Genomic DNA, 21,180 nt, shown 5'->3' with positions numbered 1-21,180 from the left:
TTTGTAAGTAACAAATCAGTAAAAACAATGCGAAACTAGTACGACGCCACGCAATTATTTACATATTCCAATAATGTTATTGTTATGTAACCTCATTACTGATCTGAGGCTGGAAATCTGTTGGGTTGATACTTCTGAACTTCACGAAGAAATTGACGAAAATTAGAACATGTTCTAATTCGTCAAGAACTTGATGAATAAATTCATGAAGTTATTTGACAGCAGATTTGGTGCATTACACTTGTCCAATTTCTTGATGAAGCGACTTCATGAATTAATTGATCAATAAATTGTCAATGTAAAACAGCTTGCGTTGCTTATTATCAATTATTTAATAAACAGTTCTATCTGAATTTGGTAAAAATGGAAGAAAATAATTGTGTTCCTGTGACTGTTTTTGAAGAAATCCTGGGAACATTACGAAAAAGTGTTAGCCGAATTTAACGAACGGAGGGAAAAACGGAGAATAATGATAATAAGTGAAGATGTCATGCTATTGTATTTTTTAAATTTGAAAATATGCAATTTCATCTATGTGGTCCAAGTATTCGATGTTGAAGGCTACTATAAAGGTCTACAAATATATAGTATTAAACTAAATGTTAATTAATAAATCGATTATACACTTGTATTAACAAAAATTTATAAGAAGTGAACATACAGTTTGTATGTGAACGCTTCAAACATTCATATCTGAATAATCCTATCTCATGTACTTCTCAGCCCGTTGGAATCAACACATTGGCGAAGGTACACTCAATAGTTCCTTCATTACTGAATATAGCAAATCCAGAAGCATATACTGGTCATTGTATGAGGCGCACTTCAACTATTTTCTTGGCCAATAAAGGTGCTGATCTTACAACAATCAAGAGGCATGGTGGATGTAAAAGCTCCTCTGTAGCAGAAGGTTATGTTGTGGAGTCTAACAAACTTGATATTGCAAGGAAAATCCAAAGAAAATATAGCTGTTCCTTACAAGAAGAGACATCCGTAACTTGTGCAAATTATTTACAAACTTCGGCAGATGTGCGTTCCGAAAATGATGACAACAATGCTACAAGGGTTATTATTAACGGAAAGCAAGTTAAATAAAACAAAAAACGAAATGTCTATTACTATAAATATAAATGTTAATAAGTAAATAAATTAAATTTGATTTATTATAGGTTTATTATTTTTTCATTATTCTACTAGTGAAATAAAGCTACTTTATTCCACTAGTGGATAAAGTATCACTTTAGACGGTTCATATGTGTGGATATTATAAGGTGATTGTGGATAAACGTATTTTACATCATTTGTTAACTGTTTGTTGCTTTATATTGGTTTAATATTTTACCCATGTTTTTATTATTGTTACAGCTAAAAACTCAAATGCAGAGGGAAGCCCTTTTGGCTAAAGAAGCAAAATACGAACATGGCCTGAAGAAAAGCGAGTACGACTATGAGGAACTATTAAACGCTTTTAGAGAAAGTAACAACACTCCTAAAAGCGATGGAAGAATAGGTATGAAAAATTTAAATTTTGAATAACTATTTAGTACTTTTGTTAGAACTCAAACACGTTGATAGTTTAGCCATGTAGCAGAAATAGGCCGACTTAAAATAACCAAAAGGAAAGAAATATCAATATTTCATTTTATTGTAGAATATAATACAGAAAAATTGAATTTATGGATTAAATCTTTCAGGCGTTAGAGGATCTTGGGCAAGAAGATTGAGCAGACTTTCTGATGGCTTAGACGCTCATGTGGAAGTGGTGAGCAGGAAAAAGAACTCCATATCAGCGACAGTATGGGAATCCTCTTAGAATTAAGTATTAAATACATTCATCACGATTTTGTTAACGTTTTATATTGTACTTAAGAATAAATGTTGGTTTTACAAACCAGAATTTTAATAAAAAATTAGTTGTGATCCGAGTTCAATTCCAACAACGTGAATAGTAATACATGTGCGTTAAAAATTCCTGTTCGCTCAGAAAGACAATGAAAATCCTATATATTTGCTGTCAAGTTTCGTAATTAAATTGGTCTTTTTAAATCTGGTATTAACCAGGGTCATTTAAGAGTTTCACGACTTTAGAGTTTTGATGAATTTCCGGTCACAAATGTAGTTTGATTTCAGTAACAATGCACCAAATTTGAAACAATCGCTCAACTGCAGAAGTTGTGGAGAAATGGCAATTAAAAAAATTACTTTGGAACTATGTAATTCCTGTAGTGTAGTGAAAATAGATTAAAAGTTACTTTCAATATTTTACTCATTTTCAGTATAATAGAACATTGTATATTTGAACAAACAAAAGTATTTGTAGTATTACCACAGACAATATAGCGTATCGCTACAGACTGCTACTTAAATGCTGGAAATTGGCAACCCGAAATGGAAGCAGGGTCTCCTTAACCGGCTTCCAGCTATAAAATTTAGCGTGGTAACTCTTCTACTTGCTAATAGGCGGCAGTTCCAGCGGTGGCTTTGTTGCCAAATAATAACTGCTAAATAAATTTAATGCTTTCAATTATGTAATTAAAGAGATATGGAACTTATCTTGTGTTTGGAAATCACATTTGCCTTAAATGTTAAATAAAATAAATCAAGTTAGAATTAAAACTATGAATTTACCTAATTAATTATTTATTTTATATCACCTTGGAATGGGAAAATTCAAAAACTCGAAAGTAATGTTTTTAGATTTGTGCGTCGACTTCCAATATGGTACGATATCAAAACCTATGTTTAAAAAAATTGCATTATACAGATTGTGTATCCTTAGATGGGTACTGCCTCTTATTGTTGATTTCTTTAGATAGGTAAATAATTATTTATTGACACAAGTGTTGCATATTATGGATGTCATTGGTAGTGCCCATATTTGTGACACAAGGTGTTCAAAAAAATTAACACAATGTAAAATTGCTGGAACCTCAAGGAGTAGTTGAATACGAAATTTATTTAAAAAAAAACAACAAATCATCAATCAATACAGAGATAAGATAATGCGTTCGCTACTGCTGTTGCAATTTTTAACTAACTAACTTTTTTGTTTTTCGACATACTGACTTCGGACCGTTTCCATTCAACGCAGAACGGACAATCAGAACCAGAGTAGTGGGGAGATTTTTTTAATTATTTTTTCAATTCAACGCACCGTTTCCGAATTATAAGACCTTTTTTACTGTATCACCTCACACACCTCTTCTTTCCGAAATTTATTTTCCACATACGGACTTCGGACCTTTTCCATTCAACGCAGAACTGTCATACAGAACCAGGGGTGTGGGGAGATTTTTTCAATTATTTTTTCGATTTAACGCACCGTTTCCGAGTTATACGGCCTTTTTACTATAACACGACATACCTCTTGTTTCCAGAATTTATTTTCGACATACGGACTTCGGACCTTTTGCATTCAACGCAGAAGGAACATACAGAACCCGGGAGGGAGGGGTTGACATTTTTCAATTATTTTTTCGATTCAACGCACCGTTTCCGAGTTATAAACACTTTTTTATCCTATGACGTCACACACCGTTGGTCCCGATTTTTTTTTTGACATGCGGGTTTTGACGTTTTTCACTCGTTCACCATGGGAGATTTATTTGTTCACCATGGGAGATTTTTTGATACTTAAGAGTCTAAGCAAATACTGTTTTTTTTTCTTTCATATATTGTGACACCCCGCTCTGCGTCACCCACCGAGTGCTCTACTCAGAACCAAGGGGAAATTTGTTTATATTTCCAGCCATTTCCGAGTTACGAGCAAAAACCATTTTTTTTTCTTATACTGTGTGACATCATAGATCGATAACGAAGGCTTAACAAGGCCACGCGCTCTACCCCACGTTCCCTCCCTAGGTGTCCTGAAATTGCTGGGGAGACTCCTGAAGACAGCAGAGAGAGAGAGAGAGATAAGCTCTCTATGAGGACAGAGTCACTCTATCTCTATCGCACACTATAACTCTATCTCTCTCGCACACAATCAGACAAAAACGACAGAAACGAACCTTCTTTTAAAAATACATGGGATTTATCATTATTAGAATAACCCATTTTAATTTAAAAAATTAAAAAAATTACAATGGGTTATTCTGATGACGAAAAATAAAACATAATTAACTGTATTATTCAAATAACAATAATGTGCAAAAGTTCTTCAGGAATATTGGCAAATTTATTTTGGAGGAAGAATCCCGTCAACGAACACTAAAAAATATTATTAGAAACCTTAGGTGGCCAGAAAACAGCCCCGATCTCATTGTCAGTCCTTTAGACATTTTTTTTTTACCTGAAAATTTGCAAGTATTGAAAAAAAAATACAGGACGAAATGCTTGATAATTTTGAATTTGTTTTTGAAGCAATTAATAGTAAATTGAAACATATTTTCAACTGTATCATCACAATCACTTGCATGTTGATTTGTAAAAATTGTAGGTATATTAATGTTATTTCGTTTTTAGTTATTCTCCTTATGTTGTTGTAAAGGTTAGTTATAAAAAGCGTTGTTTGTTATTTTCATAAGGATGAATTTTAATTTTTTTTAATGATTTTTTTTATTTTAAACATATATATTTTATGCCAGTAAATTTTGATGTCAAATGAAATAAAGGAAAAGTCGTACATTTGTATTTAAAGTTTCTTTCTATCTTTAATTATTAAACCTATAAGTGGATGTCAAAATACAAAAAAAAACCTGTACCTACATTCCGCGACGTACTAATAACCCACCTTGTATATTAAATAAATTTATCGTCATCATCAAATATTAAAAAAATTATATTACAAGCTGTTTAAAATATTATTACGAATTTTGTTTATTTGGAAATATATTTTCTGCAGTATTTCAATACCAAAAAATGAAAATAGTAGGTAGCTAATTAACGAAATTATGATTAAATAACTTAATTGTAACACCACTGCAGAATATCATATGATACATACATAGATATTCGTTGATTCTTTAAAAACCTTTTTATCAATACCTACATCATACATTGAAGTAAATGCAGTAACGCAAAAAACAGATGTTAATAAAAAAGTGTACAAAAGAAATCCGTAAATACGCCTGGCAACATTACCAAAGTCTTGTTTATATGTTGCTAGGATACGCTTAGGTATGCGGGCCGCTGTATTTGATTCTTTCTAAAATTCTGCTGGTGGTGTACTCTACCGGCAATTCGGAAATTTAAAACTGCTTGCCTATTCCAGGAGCGGTCTGTGGCGATAGCTATTTTGTCTGTGGTATTACTAATCGTCTAATATTACTATTTATACCATTTCATTGATGAAATTGATAGTACGAGTACTGTAGTAATTAATCCTATACCGTGAATGCATATTTCCATTTCAGAGAACGGAACTATTTGGTAATTTGTTTTTATAAACGGGAATTTTTCGTTACATACACGGAAACAACAACCTGTACCACATAGTAGTGAATTAAACAGGAAAATAATTGAATCGTTCATGTTTCATTTTCTGACTGACGATTTGTGTAACTAATTACTTCATCTGCAAATCCAAAATAAAAAAAAATTGTCAGGTAAAAGATAACGCAGAATTTTCAAAAAATAAATAACTACTACATGAATTCTAAAAAAAATCTGTAGATCTAATGTTTGTGTATTTATAAGTGAAAATATAATACAGTCCGTACGACATTTGTTGAGATAGAATTTCAAGAAGACCACTGCATCACTTTCTTGGAATTAACTGCATTCGACACCCGAGGTAGAAAGACATTGGCGGAAAATATTAAGACACGCTCCTGCCGCAGTAAATTGTTACAGTAGTTCCGATAACATTACTTTATTGGCTTTTTCTTTTGGAACTTCATCTCAACAAATATTGTACGGACCCAATAAAAATCTGCAACGTCATCCTTTTGTTAAAATCCGCTGCATTGTGCTTTTTGAAATGTTTAATTGCAGTGTCCGACGGTATACTCAGGTTATGGGAACTTGCGCCACACTGTCACTCACCGTAGCAATATTTTCGGTTGAACTTGAATGGCTAGTACGATGCCAGCCTGTTTTTTATTGTCTGCAACCGAACAAATTTGGCAACTTCATTTGGGGCATTTCTTTTCTGGAAAATTCCACGTAATTTGCGCACAGTCTCACCTACACACTCTCCGTCCTTGTAACGAATTTTCACAATCTTCACTCCTCATCCGTCGTATAGCGCTTTTGTCTAACGCAACGTGTTTACTACAACATGTAATCCTGCATAGTGCTGCTAACCCTTCGGAATAAAAATGGCGTACAATTCAAATTTTGCGTTACTCTTGGGATTTCAGTTGTGTCCGAATGTTTTCTTACGGAAATAATGATTCTTAACATTGAATAGGGTGTCCAGAGTATTGACGGCATATTTCTTTTTGTAGAAATACGTCGACTGATTTTTTTCGACACTTTTTTAACCTCCTTGTGTCACACTATTTTTTGATATTCAGGTTCATATCGCGCCTTAAATTTTGTAAAAATGTCACATTCTTCTTATTTATTGGATTATTTTACTAAAGTGGACAAAATTTCCTGCAATATTCATGTTGCTATCGCTTTGTTTGACGATCTTATTATGCAACTCGGTAATTTAAAATTTACTATTTTTTGAGCACAGCAAAGCTACATTATTACTTGTCAAAATTCAGGATAACTGTGAACTGATTTAGAGAAACATTTGTGTCAGTTTCTAATCCCTTACTATACAGAAACGTACCACTTGGTAAACGTTTGTAAATTCAATTCCTCGACGTACTAAAACAAACTATAACATTATGGAGATCTGCGCTACTTCAGGAAATCACACAAAGTTTGTTATTCAATTCCTCGACATGTCGAAACGGTCTGTAATATTTTGGGAGTTTTTGTTACACCATAATCAAGTTGTTATTGAAATCCTCGATATATTGAAACAAACTATAGCACTCTGGGAGTCTCCAATACGTGAGGACCTCACAGTTAAGTTTATTCATTGAAATTCAAATTTGATCCAACTAACAAAAGAGCGTGACTTTCGGCGTTATTCCACAACAAAGGTGAATAGGTGTGTTTGTGTGGAAAATTATTTATACAGGATACGACAATGAGAAAACTTGCGCGCAATTATAGTACCTAGTGTGATATTATTTAATCGAATACCACGTCTAATTAGGTTAACAGTAGAAATCCGGAGCTGATTGTTTGGATGTGGATATAAAATGTTTTTTGGATATTTGTCCCATCTCATTCTAATTTCATCTGTGGTCAAAAGTTATCGGTAACTAGTTACGTCAACTATGAAGGCCGTTTGTGCTTCTCTTGTGATTTTTCACTTAATGGTAAGTAGCAATAATTTTTTATCAAAATGTACACGTGTATCCATTACAAGAAATTCCTCACGCATCTTTTTTCTATAACTGATATAGTTATTTAAAATTCTGTTTTAGATAGCTCGACTGATTTGAAACAAATTAGATCTCTTTTCTTTTTATCGTAAATCCAATAGTTTTTGAGCAAAAAATTAAATTATGTGTAATTTGCACAAAATGATTAAGGACTTTAGTTTTTACGAATTACTTTCTTTAACGTTAGTTTAAAACTACTCAAATTGTTTTTCCTCGGTTATATTATGTTTGTCTTAGGTCTGCTCCATTGGTCAGGGAAGACCCCCAAACTGGGACCAACGATTTGACCAAAGACCCAACGTTTTTGGACAGGACTCAGATAGGGACGGCGAAAATGATCGAAGAAGGTTTTTCGGAAATAACTTTCGTCCAGGCGAGATGTTTCCCCGAAGACCACCACCACCAGGAGAAAATAATGGACGACGCCCTGTGGAAATACCACCCCCAACAGGACAAATTGGACCAAGTGTAGGCGTTCCACGACAAATACCATCCCCGACGGACCCAAATCCGAATCAAGTACGACCGATTGGAAGACAGGGACCTGAAAACAACGGACAAGACCAAGTTTCGCCACAAATGCCACCTCCAATGGGTTCAAATCCGGGACCAATTGGAGGATTGGGTCAGAATGAAGCTCCTCCCCTTGAACAAGACCAAATAGGATCAGAACAGGAAGAAAATCCCTTAGGAATAGGTCAGGAAGAAGTAGCGGCACCTCGACCCCCTCCCATAAACAGAAGACCAATTGGAGAACCGGCACCAACTCTTCCGGAACTACCCGTAGATCAAGACAGGGGGATGGGGCAACGTCCAAATCCTGGAGAAACAGAGTTGATGAATCCTCGACTACCACCAATGGCACGAATTCCAAATCCAGCAGGGCAAGAAGATGAGGTTGAACAGAGAGGGCTACGATCTCCAGGAAATGATCTTTTTATTCCTAGGCCAAGTCAACCTCCGCCGACTCCAAGAGCACAGCCTCTTCCAAGTCCACCTCCTGTTCAGCCAGGAATAGAGCCAGGTGGTATGGCAACTCCACAACTACCGCCAGAGCCTCAGATTCCAGATAGGATACCGGAACAAGGCATGAGACAGCCAGACCAGTTTGGAGATCAGGACTTGTTTAGAGCCTCTCCTGGGCAAGCTGGTGATTTAAGAAGGCAACGGCCTATGGGACAAGTTAGTCCAAAGTCTACTGGATTTAGAGGGCAACCACGTCGTCAGGACAATGTACATAATAGGCCGCCAAGATACCAAACTTCAAAATAATGCTGTTATTGTTCCAAGTTATTCTCTCTGTATCTTCTGTTTGTAATTGATAGATTTATGGACTGACTAATGGTTCTAAAGTACAAATATAAGAGTATATGTTTTTGGAATGTAATAAATGAACATAAAAAAATAGTATTTGATGCCTTTCTTAAGGATTTAGAAATTTAAAATGAAAAAAATATTAATTACAGATTTCTTGGGAACATAAACATAAGGTTTTAAGTACAAAGAAATCTATGTTTAGAAGAACAATTAACTAATGTTTATGACGTCAAATATTTTACTACAAAGATTTGAAATGCTTATCCTCAAATTTATTTTTTGTTACTTTGAGCACAATAATGGCTTTCTGCTCTTGAAATATGTAAAACTTTTTAAAGGGTTAATAAAATGTCAAAACGTAATTTTTGTATATTTTATTCGAGTTTCGATCTACAATATTTTAGAATAAACTAAGAAACATTTGACGAATTGTTTTCAGCTATTCACCCGTAAAGGTCTCTTAAGATCATTTCTAGAAGGAACTATCAAGGTGATGAGGTTAACAGTTGATAAAGTCATAGATCACGAAGATCTTGAATATAACACTTACTGCAATTATTGTTACATCAAGATTATATCCCTGTTTTAGTTTTATATCTTCTAAAAGATACTATTAGAACTTTTAAGAATAAAATATAACCTTAAATTATTGAAATGCTCTAACACCAGTGCAAAATACTATCACAACATAGATCACGAGATTTGAAAGTATGTAACATTTTGATTACTTGTTAAAGAAGATAAACAACACAATATACCCTTAGTAAGTTACGATAATACTGTCAAAATCTTTAGGTTATGTCAAAAACAAAGTCTGGTGACATATGTATGTAGGTATGCTGTATACCATCACAACATTCTTGATGATTGTAATACTGATATATACTTAAATTAAGCGAAAATACGTGCTATGTCTGCCACTACAAGACCACCCAGAAGTTGTTTTACTATTAACACTATTTCAAAGCTCTCCTGTGAATAAATTAACTGCCAAAGTCAAATATTTTTGGAACTGTTTCTTTATCCTATCTTTAAGAGGAACAACTTCTGTTTAATCCTACTGTAAGTGTTTATTTACGCTTGTGCTAAAATATACAAATAAATTAAAAGGAATAAATAGAAAATAAATAAAGAAACATTTAGGACGATCACTTTTGAAGGCCACTCCCCACAGTACCCACTAGATCGGTGAGAAACTCCTTCAGCGATGCATCCCTCTTATTAACAGCTCTCAACACCTCGTCATGGTTTGGCTCCCTGTCATCGTCATAAGAAGAAACGCAGATGTTGGTTATCAAACTGAAACCGAAAACAGTTATTCCACAATGCCTTCCCACCAAGACCTCCGGAACAGTCGACATTCCTACGGCGTCCGCTCCTAACATCCTCAGGAGGTTCACCTCGGCGATGGTCTCGTAACTAGGACCTCCGATCATGGCATAGACGCCTTCGTGTACGTGAGGCGTCAGGCCCATTCTATTGGTGATCTCTTTAGCTTTGCTTAGTATGGATCTGTCATAAGTTTTGTTCATGGATGGGAACCTGGGACCGAACTTGGCGTCGTTGGGGCCCCTCAACGGGTTCTTCCCGGAGAACCCGAAAAAGTTGATGTGGTCCTTGAAGAACATCAAGTCTCCCGTCTTGTAATCCGGATTGACGGCGCCTGCTGTGTTTGTGACGAAGAGTACTTTGATGCCTACAAGAGACAGGACGCGGATTGGTATCGTGCATTCCTCTAAGCTGTACCCTTCGTAGTAGTGGAAGCGGCCCTGCATGCAAACGACTTTGGTGTTGGAGAGGGTACCGAAGACTAGCCTGCCCTTGTGACCTTCCACGGTGGACAGGGGGAAGTTCGGGATGTCTTTGTAGTCTAGGTGTATGGGGTCCTCTAGGATATCGGCGATGGCACCTAGAATATCATGCTTAATAGTAATGGATTTATTTTTATTTGCTCAACTATCGTAACAGCATCTAAAGAAGTTATAGAAAATATTAGGAAAGAGATCTGATAAAGAAAGGAATAAGTCAAAAGGTTTAAGCAAAGTGTGTAAGAGAATACGAATTTGGTGTGTGCAATAGCAGAACTAGGAGAAAGAAATTTAAGATTGTATCCCAATTTTCCAGTCTGCGACATTCTTGGAGTCGAAATAGGACAATTGAACTAAACTTATTTCTGTTTAAAGTGGCTTCGTTTAACCATTAGAGGGCGGTAAAATAGGTAAAAATGTTTGTTGTCTACAAATGACTGTCACTGTCAATAGTAAAAGTTCGTTCATTGTCAATATCGACGGTAAAACGCCAAATAATTTTCACTTGAATGAATTATTGCTTTATAATTGCCCTTGTCATTGAACATGTAATCTTCTTCATTTACAAATTTGTTTTTTCATCATTGTAGAGCAGTTTTGATTTGTTCGTTTTTTTTTCGAAACGCCAATTATTGAATCGTTTGTACCTACACCAATTCGTTCGTGTTTTTAACCAATACGTTGGTGCAATGGAGGCTTTTTCCACTTTTGTCCGGTCAAATTCGTCTTAAAAGTAGTGGTGGAAAATTCCGACAGAGCTAAATTTTGGTGGAGACCTTGGGTACACCATAAGAAATAAAGTGTCAAATGTCCCCTTCAATCCCATGTGTGCTAAATAAGTTATTCTGGCTCAAAGGTCAAAATCTGAGGTTTTTTGGATTTTTTTCGAAAACGGTAAGTTTTATCAAAAAAATAGCTATGACAAAAATTATAGATCTCAAGAATGGCGATTCTTAGAAAAAAAAGTATATGACCATTTTTGTAGATAACTTTAAGATCTATAATTTTTGTCATAGCTATTTTTTTGATAAAACTTACCGTTTTCGAAGAAAATCCAAAAAACCTCAAATTTTAACCTCGAATAACTTTTTAGCACACATGGGATCGATGGGGACTTTTGACACTTTATTTCTAATGGTGTACCCAAGGTCTCCACCAAAATTTAGCTCTGTCGGAATTTTCGTTATTTGAAATGTCTATTTTTACTGGACTACTTGTATCTTATACCTACAGATGCCGATATGTATGGAAATGGTCGATTATCTCCTAAAAAGTCAGATAACCATCGAAAAATCATAAAACACAAACGTTTTTGGTTTTTTTTTAAATCTTTTACAATAAAGAACAAAGTTATGACAGAACAAAGTTGCTTTTTCTTTAATGAAACACCCTGTATATTATTACATATTTCAATTCCTCTCGAAATTAAAAAAAATCATATAGCACGTCATGTACCTAAACTTAACCGTTTTCGAGATATCGAACTTTGAAAATCATTTTCTTATACAGGGTGTTCTACAAAGATCGGTGAGGTACGATTTTAGGGAAAGTATAGGCTCTAGAACTTCGGGGAAAAAATTTTGACTAATAAATCGACCAAAAGAAATCGCTGGAAAAAGTTTTCAAGTTCGTAGCTCGGCCGCTAGGGGGCGCAATGTACAACCCAATGTCATTTACCTCAATATGGAAACCTATAGATGGCGTTATTTCAAAAGAATGCCGTTTTATGGATTCTTTTATGGAAAATTTTAAATGCAATGCTATAGTTTTCTTTACATAAATTTAATTTTATGACACGGCGGCTGAACGAAGCCACTTATTTAAATTGTATTGTGTTGATCTCAAGAATATGCGGGACATTCTACACTTACCTAATCCTGATCCAAAAACGATCAGTATATCGGGTGTGTAAGGCACTCTTTGTTGTATAAATTTAGCTGTCTTTAGCAAATCTGCATGATGAAACCTATAAGGAATATGAACTGTTACACATCAACATTTTTAGACAATGCTTGTGCGAAGAAACTTAAAATCAAACTGTATATATCTTATCTAAAATTTGTGTCAGTTATTGTAAAAAAATATGTGCGCTGATATACATTGGTCCATAAAAAAAGATTACCGAAGCTAAAATACTATGTATTAGATATTAGAAACTTTTAATATCAATGAGCTAAAAAATATCTATTCAATGGCGTAAAAAACTGAAATTTTAGAGTAAAATCAGATCGGAGAGGAGATTTTTTCCTACAGTCTCTCCATTATTTTTTTAGTGCAATACCTAGTGTTATAATGTATGTTAAAAACATTATCATCAGCAGATAAACGTAATAAATTGCATCGGTATTGAAATATTAAAACGCAGATGTTCCCTTATGAAAATAAATAGATTAGAAATTGAACACGGCTACTAAAAACGTGGATTAATATACGAATACAGCCAAAAATGTAATAACAAACACTTCTTAATTAAAATCTAACTCTAGAAAGAACGGATCCTCACTTGCTGGTTAAAAATATCTTTTAGTAGGTATATGATTTTATAGACGATAAGAATATACCAACAAACAACTTTTGAAATTATTGCTTTATCAAAGGGATTGATGGTAACCACAAATAAATATCATTTCAATGTGTTGCCTTTGATAGAAAACCGTACAAATTAAATTCAGTAATGTCAGTGTAATTTCAGTGGACGCAATTGATATCAATAAAAATGGAACGTGATTATTATTCATAACCAACGATATAAAGTTCGAATATGGAAATACATAGGTGAAAAAAATAAATGTCTAAAATTAACCAAGAAATTACTTTTAATACGTCGATTCATTGAGTCACAATTCTCATTCGACACAAACAAAAATAAATTGGAGGTCAATTTGAATAAGTTAAATGATTAATCAATCTATAACCGTGTGCGTAAAACAGTCATTAGAAGTGTCAAGTACCTACTTAGACTTAAGACAATACCTCAGTTTTGAAATATTTTATTAAAATATGTAGAAGAAACCGTTAACACCAGATGTTCGTTTGTATTTGTCCATCTGCAGCCCTTAAAACTTGTATAGACAACATAGTCCCACCCTAACAGATTGCAGAAGGGTTTGTCTGATGTGCAGACGTTGTATGAAGCAATATTATTTATTTTAAAATTAAGAAAATGTGTTGTAATTTTTGTTTTTCCTAACATCCGTCTTCAAAATAAATGATAACCGCTTTATACTCTATACATTTTTTTTTATAAATCTACAGGCACTTAAGGAGAAGCTCTGTCGTGGAAAGTGTTATATAAAGTATAAAAAAATGAGTATCTATTTAAAATATTCAAGGACATGACAAGAGGTATACCTGTTATTAAAAACACATTAAGAATATTAGATTTCTACGTGTCAAATATTTTTTTTATTCTACTTAAAATACTTTGTTTATGTTGATTATAATAACAAACAAGTAATTTTGGCGACAGTAATATTTTGGTAATTTCAGTAGAATAAAATAATATTTTTTCTAAAAATAGTTATATTAATTCACAACAGAATTTAATTTTAATTTTTTTTAACTTTTGTTAAATTTTAAAAAACTTTATGGTTTTCAAAAAAAAAACGTATTAACTGACACAATATTTTAACAGTGTTCATTAGAAAATAATCAAAAAGTCAGTAGTAGACTTTATCTTTCAAATTTGACAATTGGCCAATTAATAAGCGAATATTGTATTAAGTAAAAAAACACAAATAGATAATAAAAATAATTGATATTTTTTCAATAAAAATCAGAGGCAATTATTATTATATTATTAATACGGTTTTTCTTAATTTTAAAATTAAATTCTGCTGTGAATTAATATTATTTTTCAATTCGGTCAATGAAAAAAAAGTTCGGTATAATTTTAGGGGTGAGTCATCCCCAATAAACACCTTGTAGTGCTTCATTTAATTTTAAATCATAGTCAAAGAAGACCAGTAATAAACCTAAATCATGTACCAAATTTGGTTCTTCTGCGGTAGTGTTGCGGAGATATTAATTTAGGGCCCCACTTTGGGGGCTAATAACTCAGGGGTGCAACTTTGTATACAGGTAAGTTTGGTTAAATTACAATATTTTGGACACCCCTACATGCACCTGCCCTGTGTTAGTTCTTATACGGGATCCCTGTATACAGGGTGTTCTACAGTTTTTTTCTTATATGAACGTAGATCCGATTCGTTTTTGTTTAGACGTTACAAGCATTTTAAAAAATATAGTTTCATATTTTAATCAAAGTAGCCTGATAAATAAAAATTATGGTTGCTATAACAATTATTATTTATTATTCATATAAGAAAAAATGTTTGAAATTAATCCAGCTACCATTTGTCAAAGTTTGACACAGGGTTTCTAGAACACCCTGTATATGGTATCATACGCATGTTCACATATTGCTTCTTCAGTCATCCTGTAGGAAATGAAACGTGAGAAAGAACAAGGCAAAACTAACAAAAACCGACTTTTCCTTTTCAATTTCTAAAAAAAAAATAAATAAATATTATGCAAAACGTTTTCCATTCCCTGTAAAATTATATGCACAAAACATCGACTGAAAGCTGTAGCTAGCCGTTCATTAATCAAAAAACAATCAAGATCAGCTAATTTGTTACGGTCAGGGCACGTTATATAACGACTATTTTTTTTTATGAATTTAGCCTAGCCTCGAACAAATAATTGCTTGGAAGTTCATTTACAACGCCGGCTATGGCTGTGCGCAGTATCCAAATACAATAATCAATTTGCGAAACAAATATTTGCCCCAGTTGTGCAATTTACCAGATATAAGTACCTAATCGTAGGGAAAATCTGCGGGAACAGTTTTTCGGAAAATGTAACAATGGTTAAAATTTAACAACCAGTCGATATTGTATTAGAAACTTAAAAACATTCATTAATGCGCTTTCGCGTACCTTCATTCAATAGTATTGAAAGTATAAAATTGTTTAAATTTGACACTACCTGCATTGCGGTAGCAGTGTATAATTATTTTACGTTTCTTAGAATAATCAGTGACCGGTTAATCCCATTCTCTACACTGGACCATTGTTACCAAATTTATTTAAATCGAAAAGGAAAGGGCAAAGAGTCAGTTAGGTTGGCAACTGCTGCGTACAATTTCAAATCAACAACTGCATCACACTGCACACAATTGCAGACAATGACAATTCATAATTAAATAATACAATAACAATTACGTTTAATGTTTTCCTTACCCGTGATGTGACGTCTGACTCAGAATATGTTTTACTTCCACTTTGCCGTTCTGTTCGAGATTCACGTTCATTTTTATGCCTTTCAAACACACCGGCTTGCAAAACTGTAATTCTTCCTACGTGACGTTTGGCGATGCAATAACTGAATTTAGTGTTGCGCATCAACTGGCGCAAGCGTGGAATTTCAACCAGTTACAGGTGTGCTAAAAGGACGTTTCCATGCCCACATGAATCATATCGGACCAAACTGTTGTAACAACAAATTCTTGATGCTATACTTTTTATGTGGGTTTCATTACACGTTTACCGTTAGCAATTTGAAAAATGCGCGCGCATTTTAAATGAAAAAAAACCTTGTTGAAAAATCATTGTACTGTATTGGGCCAGAGGGAAGGAAACTATTTTAGAAACGTTGTAGATGACACCGTAAAGCGACATCTAGAAGGAAGTAGGTACAACTAACACTACAACAGCGCAAAGAATCCTCTTTTGTGTTGTTATACGAAACCTGTGTTCTTTCCGAGATGGCGCTTGCGTTGGTTGCGGTAAAATTGAAATAAATAAAAGGTTAGGGAACCGGTTCAGACAGTATTAATTTCTTGTCCACTTTATGATCCAATTTTTACCTGCAGTTAAGTCACGGCTCAGTTGACTAACAAGAATAGTTTCAAACTATGGTCTGTTTGTTAAATTTAATCTACAGCAGCCTCAGACCTGCCTGCCACTGTCTTGACTAAAAATATTCAATCGAAAATGTTATTTAAGGGAAACATACCTGGTTAAATGTTTAACTCTGTTTTTTGACTTTCTAAATGCAAATTTTACAACAGATTCGACGAATGCTGCTTTAAAGAAGGGTTTCAGGAAAGATCGTATAATAATAAATGACATTGCAACGTATGTAACTATGACAGATACGAAAAATGAGCACATATTTGTAGAACAAACATTGGTAGTGATTAATCAACACTTGTTTAGATCAGTTATTGTGAAAGTTTCTGGCTTTTGAACAATTCTGTTTATTTTCTATTTTGAAGCGCCTGCTGTTTCATTCGGTTTGTTATTAATTCGAAAATACTTCTAAAAATTCACATTTTGTTGCTCTGATATTTATGAATTCATTATTCCCTGTGCCCATTTTGAATTTGTACCTTCAAACTATCTTATTATTGTTTAATTTAGATATTCATGTATTAATGATGTTACTAGTTCTGTGCCAAGATTGGTGCTTTTTAGGTTATGTTATAGAAAATTTCCCGCCAAATTGATGTTAGAATTTTGATTGTTAAACTATATCTTTATGAATCCTCGAATGATGCTAGCAAAGAGATTTAGGTAGAAATAATGATAATGGAGGGAAAACGGAGAGTAATGACAATAAATGAAGGAGTCATGGGTTGGACTATAGCTCTTGGGTACCTACAAAGCAAAAAAAAGCTGCAGTATTGGAAAGAGCACATATTGATGATTTTTTTACTGGGGCTTTCGATAGACTATTTAAATGATTACATTTTACATGTTGTTAGGTATATAGTGAACTTTGAATTAATAATGGGGGTCTCTGGTACCTGTTGATGCTGCGAATTGACAAATTTGAAAATTAGTGATGTACAGGACGTTGGAGTTACCTACTTGTTTCAATACCTAACACCAAGACGGGCATTTCAAGAAAATTTACAATTATAGAAGAAGGATTTTGCGTGAATGCTGTTGAAATGTCCAAAAAAATATATTTCTCTGCGCCCAATTCGTCTAACACAAGACAAACTCTTTTTTAGATACATCAATCAAAAATGTAGTTCTCAGCCTGTTGGAATCAATACATTGACGAAGGTATTCTCAATTCATTGCTGAATATCGCAAATCCAGAAACATCATGGTAATTTTATGATGCACAACTTCAACAACTTTATTGGTCAATAAAGATACTGATCTTACAACCATCAAACGGCATGGTGGATGGAAGAGCTCCTCTGTAGCAGAAAGTTATGTTGAGGGGTCTATTTGATATTGCAAGGAAAATATAGGTGTTCCTTGCAAGAAGAGACATCCGTAACTTGCGCAAATTCTTCACAAACTTCGGCAGATGTTATGCGTTCCGAAAATGATGCCAACAATGCAATGTTATTAACGGAAAGGAAGTTAAATGTGATAAAAAATAAACGATATGTCTACTACTATAAATATAAATGTTAATGTTAATAAGTAAATATATTAAATTTGATTTATTATAGGTTTATTATTTTTTCATTATTCTACTAGTGAAATAAAGTTACTTTATTCCACTAGCGGATAAAGTATCACTTTAGACGGTTCATATGTGGATAAAAGTCCGATTATAAGGTGATTGTGGATAAAATCATTTATTTCTGACAAATTTGTGTACTAGTGAGAATAGAGTATAAAAGAAGATAGTAATTGTTCAGAAAATTTGAATAATTTATGTCTCAAGATTTTTTATTTGTTATGTTTTAAAAATCTCCATGGTATATTCTCGTAAATTCAAATAGAATCTACCCATCCTCTATCATCTAGAAAACAAAAAATTTACCTATAGATTTCCCTATTACAATTTTGATTTGTAATTGTATTTGTGAACAATTTACTATTTCCTAATTTATTTTCTAAATTTATAGTTTCCCACATTTAGGCACACTAATTTAATTTTATTAGGTTTGGCTCGACTATTCTACAAAGTCCTTGGCGCTCTTGCTTTCTTGCTGTGATTTATTCAACCGTAACACCCGTTAATGACAGTGATAGCGACAACAGTGATTAATCTTCTTAATATTAGTCTTATGGATGGTGCACCTCATTTTTTAGTACTTTTTAGTCTTTAATAGAAAGTAAAAGCAAAAGTGTACACGGGTGGTAGTAAACTTGTTTAACTACAAATAAATAAGTACCTACTTATTACAGTTTTCACCAAAATCAAAATATTTATTTGTTGTTCTACATTTAATAATAATTTTTAGAACGCTCTAAAATGATACGCCCATGGAATCCCATTCCCCGCACGTCTTATCCGTCTCAAGGGTCTACATGCGGGGAATGAGTCACTACTTACTATTTTGGCACTGGAGAATGGACTTCTTTTAATTTTCACTCAAAAATATTCGTAACATTTTCTACAAATTATTTAGCTAGGTACGCTTTTTCTAATTCTGTATTAATTCTCAAATATTTCTCTCATTTTGATTTTCGCAAATAATATGACAAACACCAGGCATTCGTATAAAAATAGCCCAATTTTAAATAAAGTCGAATTAATATTTCACCGATGTCGAATAATAAATGTGATCCGACAAAAAAATAACTCACTGGTGTTGGCAATCCTTCAAAAACCTTGAGAGTTTCCAGACAGGACCACTGATCTGTTTATTTTATGAAGTGGGCAGAGATCGGGCGACAGACACGGCCAGAACGTAAAGTATTAGAAATACATGTAAATAAAATATCGTCCGAACTTAATTGACAGTTTGAAATACAAATATAAACCGACCTACGCTCGTCTATAACCTGATTTGCTGTAAAATTGGCCCGATTTTTAAAACACACATATTTAATTAGTAAATGTCCAAAAATCCCAAAAAAAGAGGTATCAAATCAGGTGACCGAGTGAGAATTACAACAGAATGACTTCCATAAAAAAATTACTTACAAAATAAAGCCAGTACTGTTCGTATTTATCAAGTTTTATTGAAATTTTTCAAATTATATTAATGTGAATGAAATGAAATGGTGCATGTATTGAAAGCTTCAGAATGAGGAACTTTCATTACATTGACAAATCTGCCATGTCTTGTTATGTTGCTAAGTTGGCAATGCCAACAAAGGTCAATAGTAGTGGCTAATCATGCTGTATATAATAGCAACAAAACGCTTTCGAAAATATCTCATTTTTTATGTCTATCGGAATCATAATAACTTATGTATTTTCTTACGCTTTTAAAAAAATTGTTATTATAATGTGCTTATGAAACACCCTGTACAAGCAATGATAGAAAAAACCCGTAAAAGTTAAAATTAGGACACAGGGACACCGTGAATTAAAATTCCAAAAATACCAACAGTGTCTAAAAATAAAAATCACATTAAAAATGAGAATATAAAAATAACTTTCGTGAAAAATCTGTGGATCACAAATTGTTTTGACAAATAAATCCTAGATATTTTTCATGTCAACATTGCTTTAATATATGTATAATATTTTATACAGGGTGTAACCTTAAGTGGGAATCAGTTTTTTAGGGATAATAGTATGTATTTCCACAACACTAATCTTAATTAACTTTTTTAAATCAAATAAATTGTAGAGTTGTCATCCCTTTTTTTAAACTACATCTAAACTTTTGTCTACGCCGTTACCGGGCAGTTCCCGAACTCGCTCATAAGTGCGCGCTTATCAGTTTGTTGTCACCATTTTAAACCAATTGTATGTAACATTAACTGAAAACAAATTTTAATATTTGTTGTACGATATTAACCAATATGGATGGATAAACCAAAATTTATATAATTTATAAAATTTATTATTTATTTTAATGAAAAATAAAAATACTTATTAACCTCATAGAATTAATAAAATATAATTTGTTATTATTTTTTTAAAGCACTGTGTTTAGTTTGTGAATCTCAGTGCCACTGACCTCTGACATTGGCCTAGTATATGTGAACTACCTAATACCAATCCACCTGATATGAGACGATAACAGGGCGTTATTATATTTATTTTAGTTTTCAATTTATCGGTTTACGAAAAAGTAGGTAGTTTCGATTAAATTTCATATCGCAGCTAGTGCACGCCGTTTAGGCCACGAAAAAGAGCTGGGAAATGACCATTTCGCGACTTTTTGTTTCGGCAAGCTGAATGTATCACTATAGATGCTAAATATTATGTACAATAACATATTAGTTTCCACAGTCATAAAGAAAATTGTTTACAGGCTCGTTAATTGTATAATTTTTACGTAAATTCACGTTTTTCGCTTATAACTTTTTCCCTTCATTTTCACGAGAAAATAGTAAAGTACATTTTTCTCGTCTTCACAAGACGTACAAAACTAGCCCTCGAGCGTCAAAAAATATTGATTAAATCAAAAGTTATAAACAGAAGAAGTTTATTTATGAATTTTGAATTAAACATTTATAAACTGTGTTATTACTACCAGAACGTTGTGGCATCGCATCCTCTCATTCCTTATCACTAATAACTCACACGAAATCTGGAATCGGTAAGTTGAATAATTTACAAGTTATGGCCTTATAAAATAATAACGCAGTTTATAAATGTTTAATTCAAGTCATAAATAAATTTCTTCTGTTTATAACTTTTGATCTAATCAATATTTTTTTGAAGCTCGAAGCTAGATTTGTAGGTATCTTGAAGACGAAAAAAAAGTACTTTACTGTTTTCTCGTA

At 33.2% G+C, this 21,180-nt stretch overlaps 3 protein-coding genes across 3 annotated transcripts in view; 2 read left to right on the top strand and 1 right to left on the bottom strand.

Moving 5' to 3' along the window:
• LOC108912160 (anoctamin-4-like) overlaps window positions 1–1,849 on the top strand; it is a 32,024-nt gene extending 30,175 nt beyond the window's left edge. The window contains exons 22-23 of the mRNA XM_023455026.1: window positions 1,366–1,510; window positions 1,695–1,849. Coding sequence (XP_023310794.1) covers window positions 1,366–1,510; window positions 1,695–1,813 — 264 coding nt within the window. The 3' untranslated portion in view covers window positions 1,814–1,849. The remainder of the gene's footprint in view (window positions 1–1,365; window positions 1,511–1,694) is intronic.
• A 5,290-nt stretch (window positions 1,850–7,139) lies between these two features.
• On the top strand, window positions 7,140–9,035 carry LOC108912161 (proline-rich protein 2-like). The gene is made up of 2 exons (XM_018717332.1): window positions 7,140–7,325; window positions 7,629–9,035. The coding sequence occupies exons 1-2, from the start codon at window positions 7,284–7,286 to the stop codon at window positions 8,661–8,663; spliced, it is 1,077 nt and encodes a 358-aa protein (XP_018572848.1). The 5' UTR covers window positions 7,140–7,283; the 3' UTR covers window positions 8,664–9,035.
• Window positions 9,036–9,093: 58 nt separating this feature from the next.
• On the bottom strand, window positions 9,094–15,906 carry LOC108912159 (purine nucleoside phosphorylase 1-like). Its single transcript, XM_018717330.1, has 3 exons — window positions 15,760–15,906; window positions 12,388–12,482; window positions 9,094–10,617 (listed from the first exon to the last, which is right to left on the bottom strand). The coding sequence occupies exons 1-3, from the start codon at window positions 15,828–15,830 to the stop codon at window positions 9,857–9,859; spliced, it is 927 nt and encodes a 308-aa protein (XP_018572846.1). The 5' UTR covers window positions 15,831–15,906; the 3' UTR covers window positions 9,094–9,856.
• Window positions 15,907–21,180: the final 5,274 nt, after the last annotated feature.

The sequence above is a fragment of the Anoplophora glabripennis genome, unplaced genomic scaffold (assembly GCF_000390285.2).
Source record: "Anoplophora glabripennis isolate ALB-LARVAE unplaced genomic scaffold, Agla_2.0 scaffold514, whole genome shotgun sequence".
Classification (NCBI taxonomy): Eukaryota; Metazoa; Arthropoda; class Insecta; order Coleoptera; family Cerambycidae; genus Anoplophora; species Anoplophora glabripennis.
This window is presented reverse-complemented; position numbering and strand designations above follow the sequence as displayed.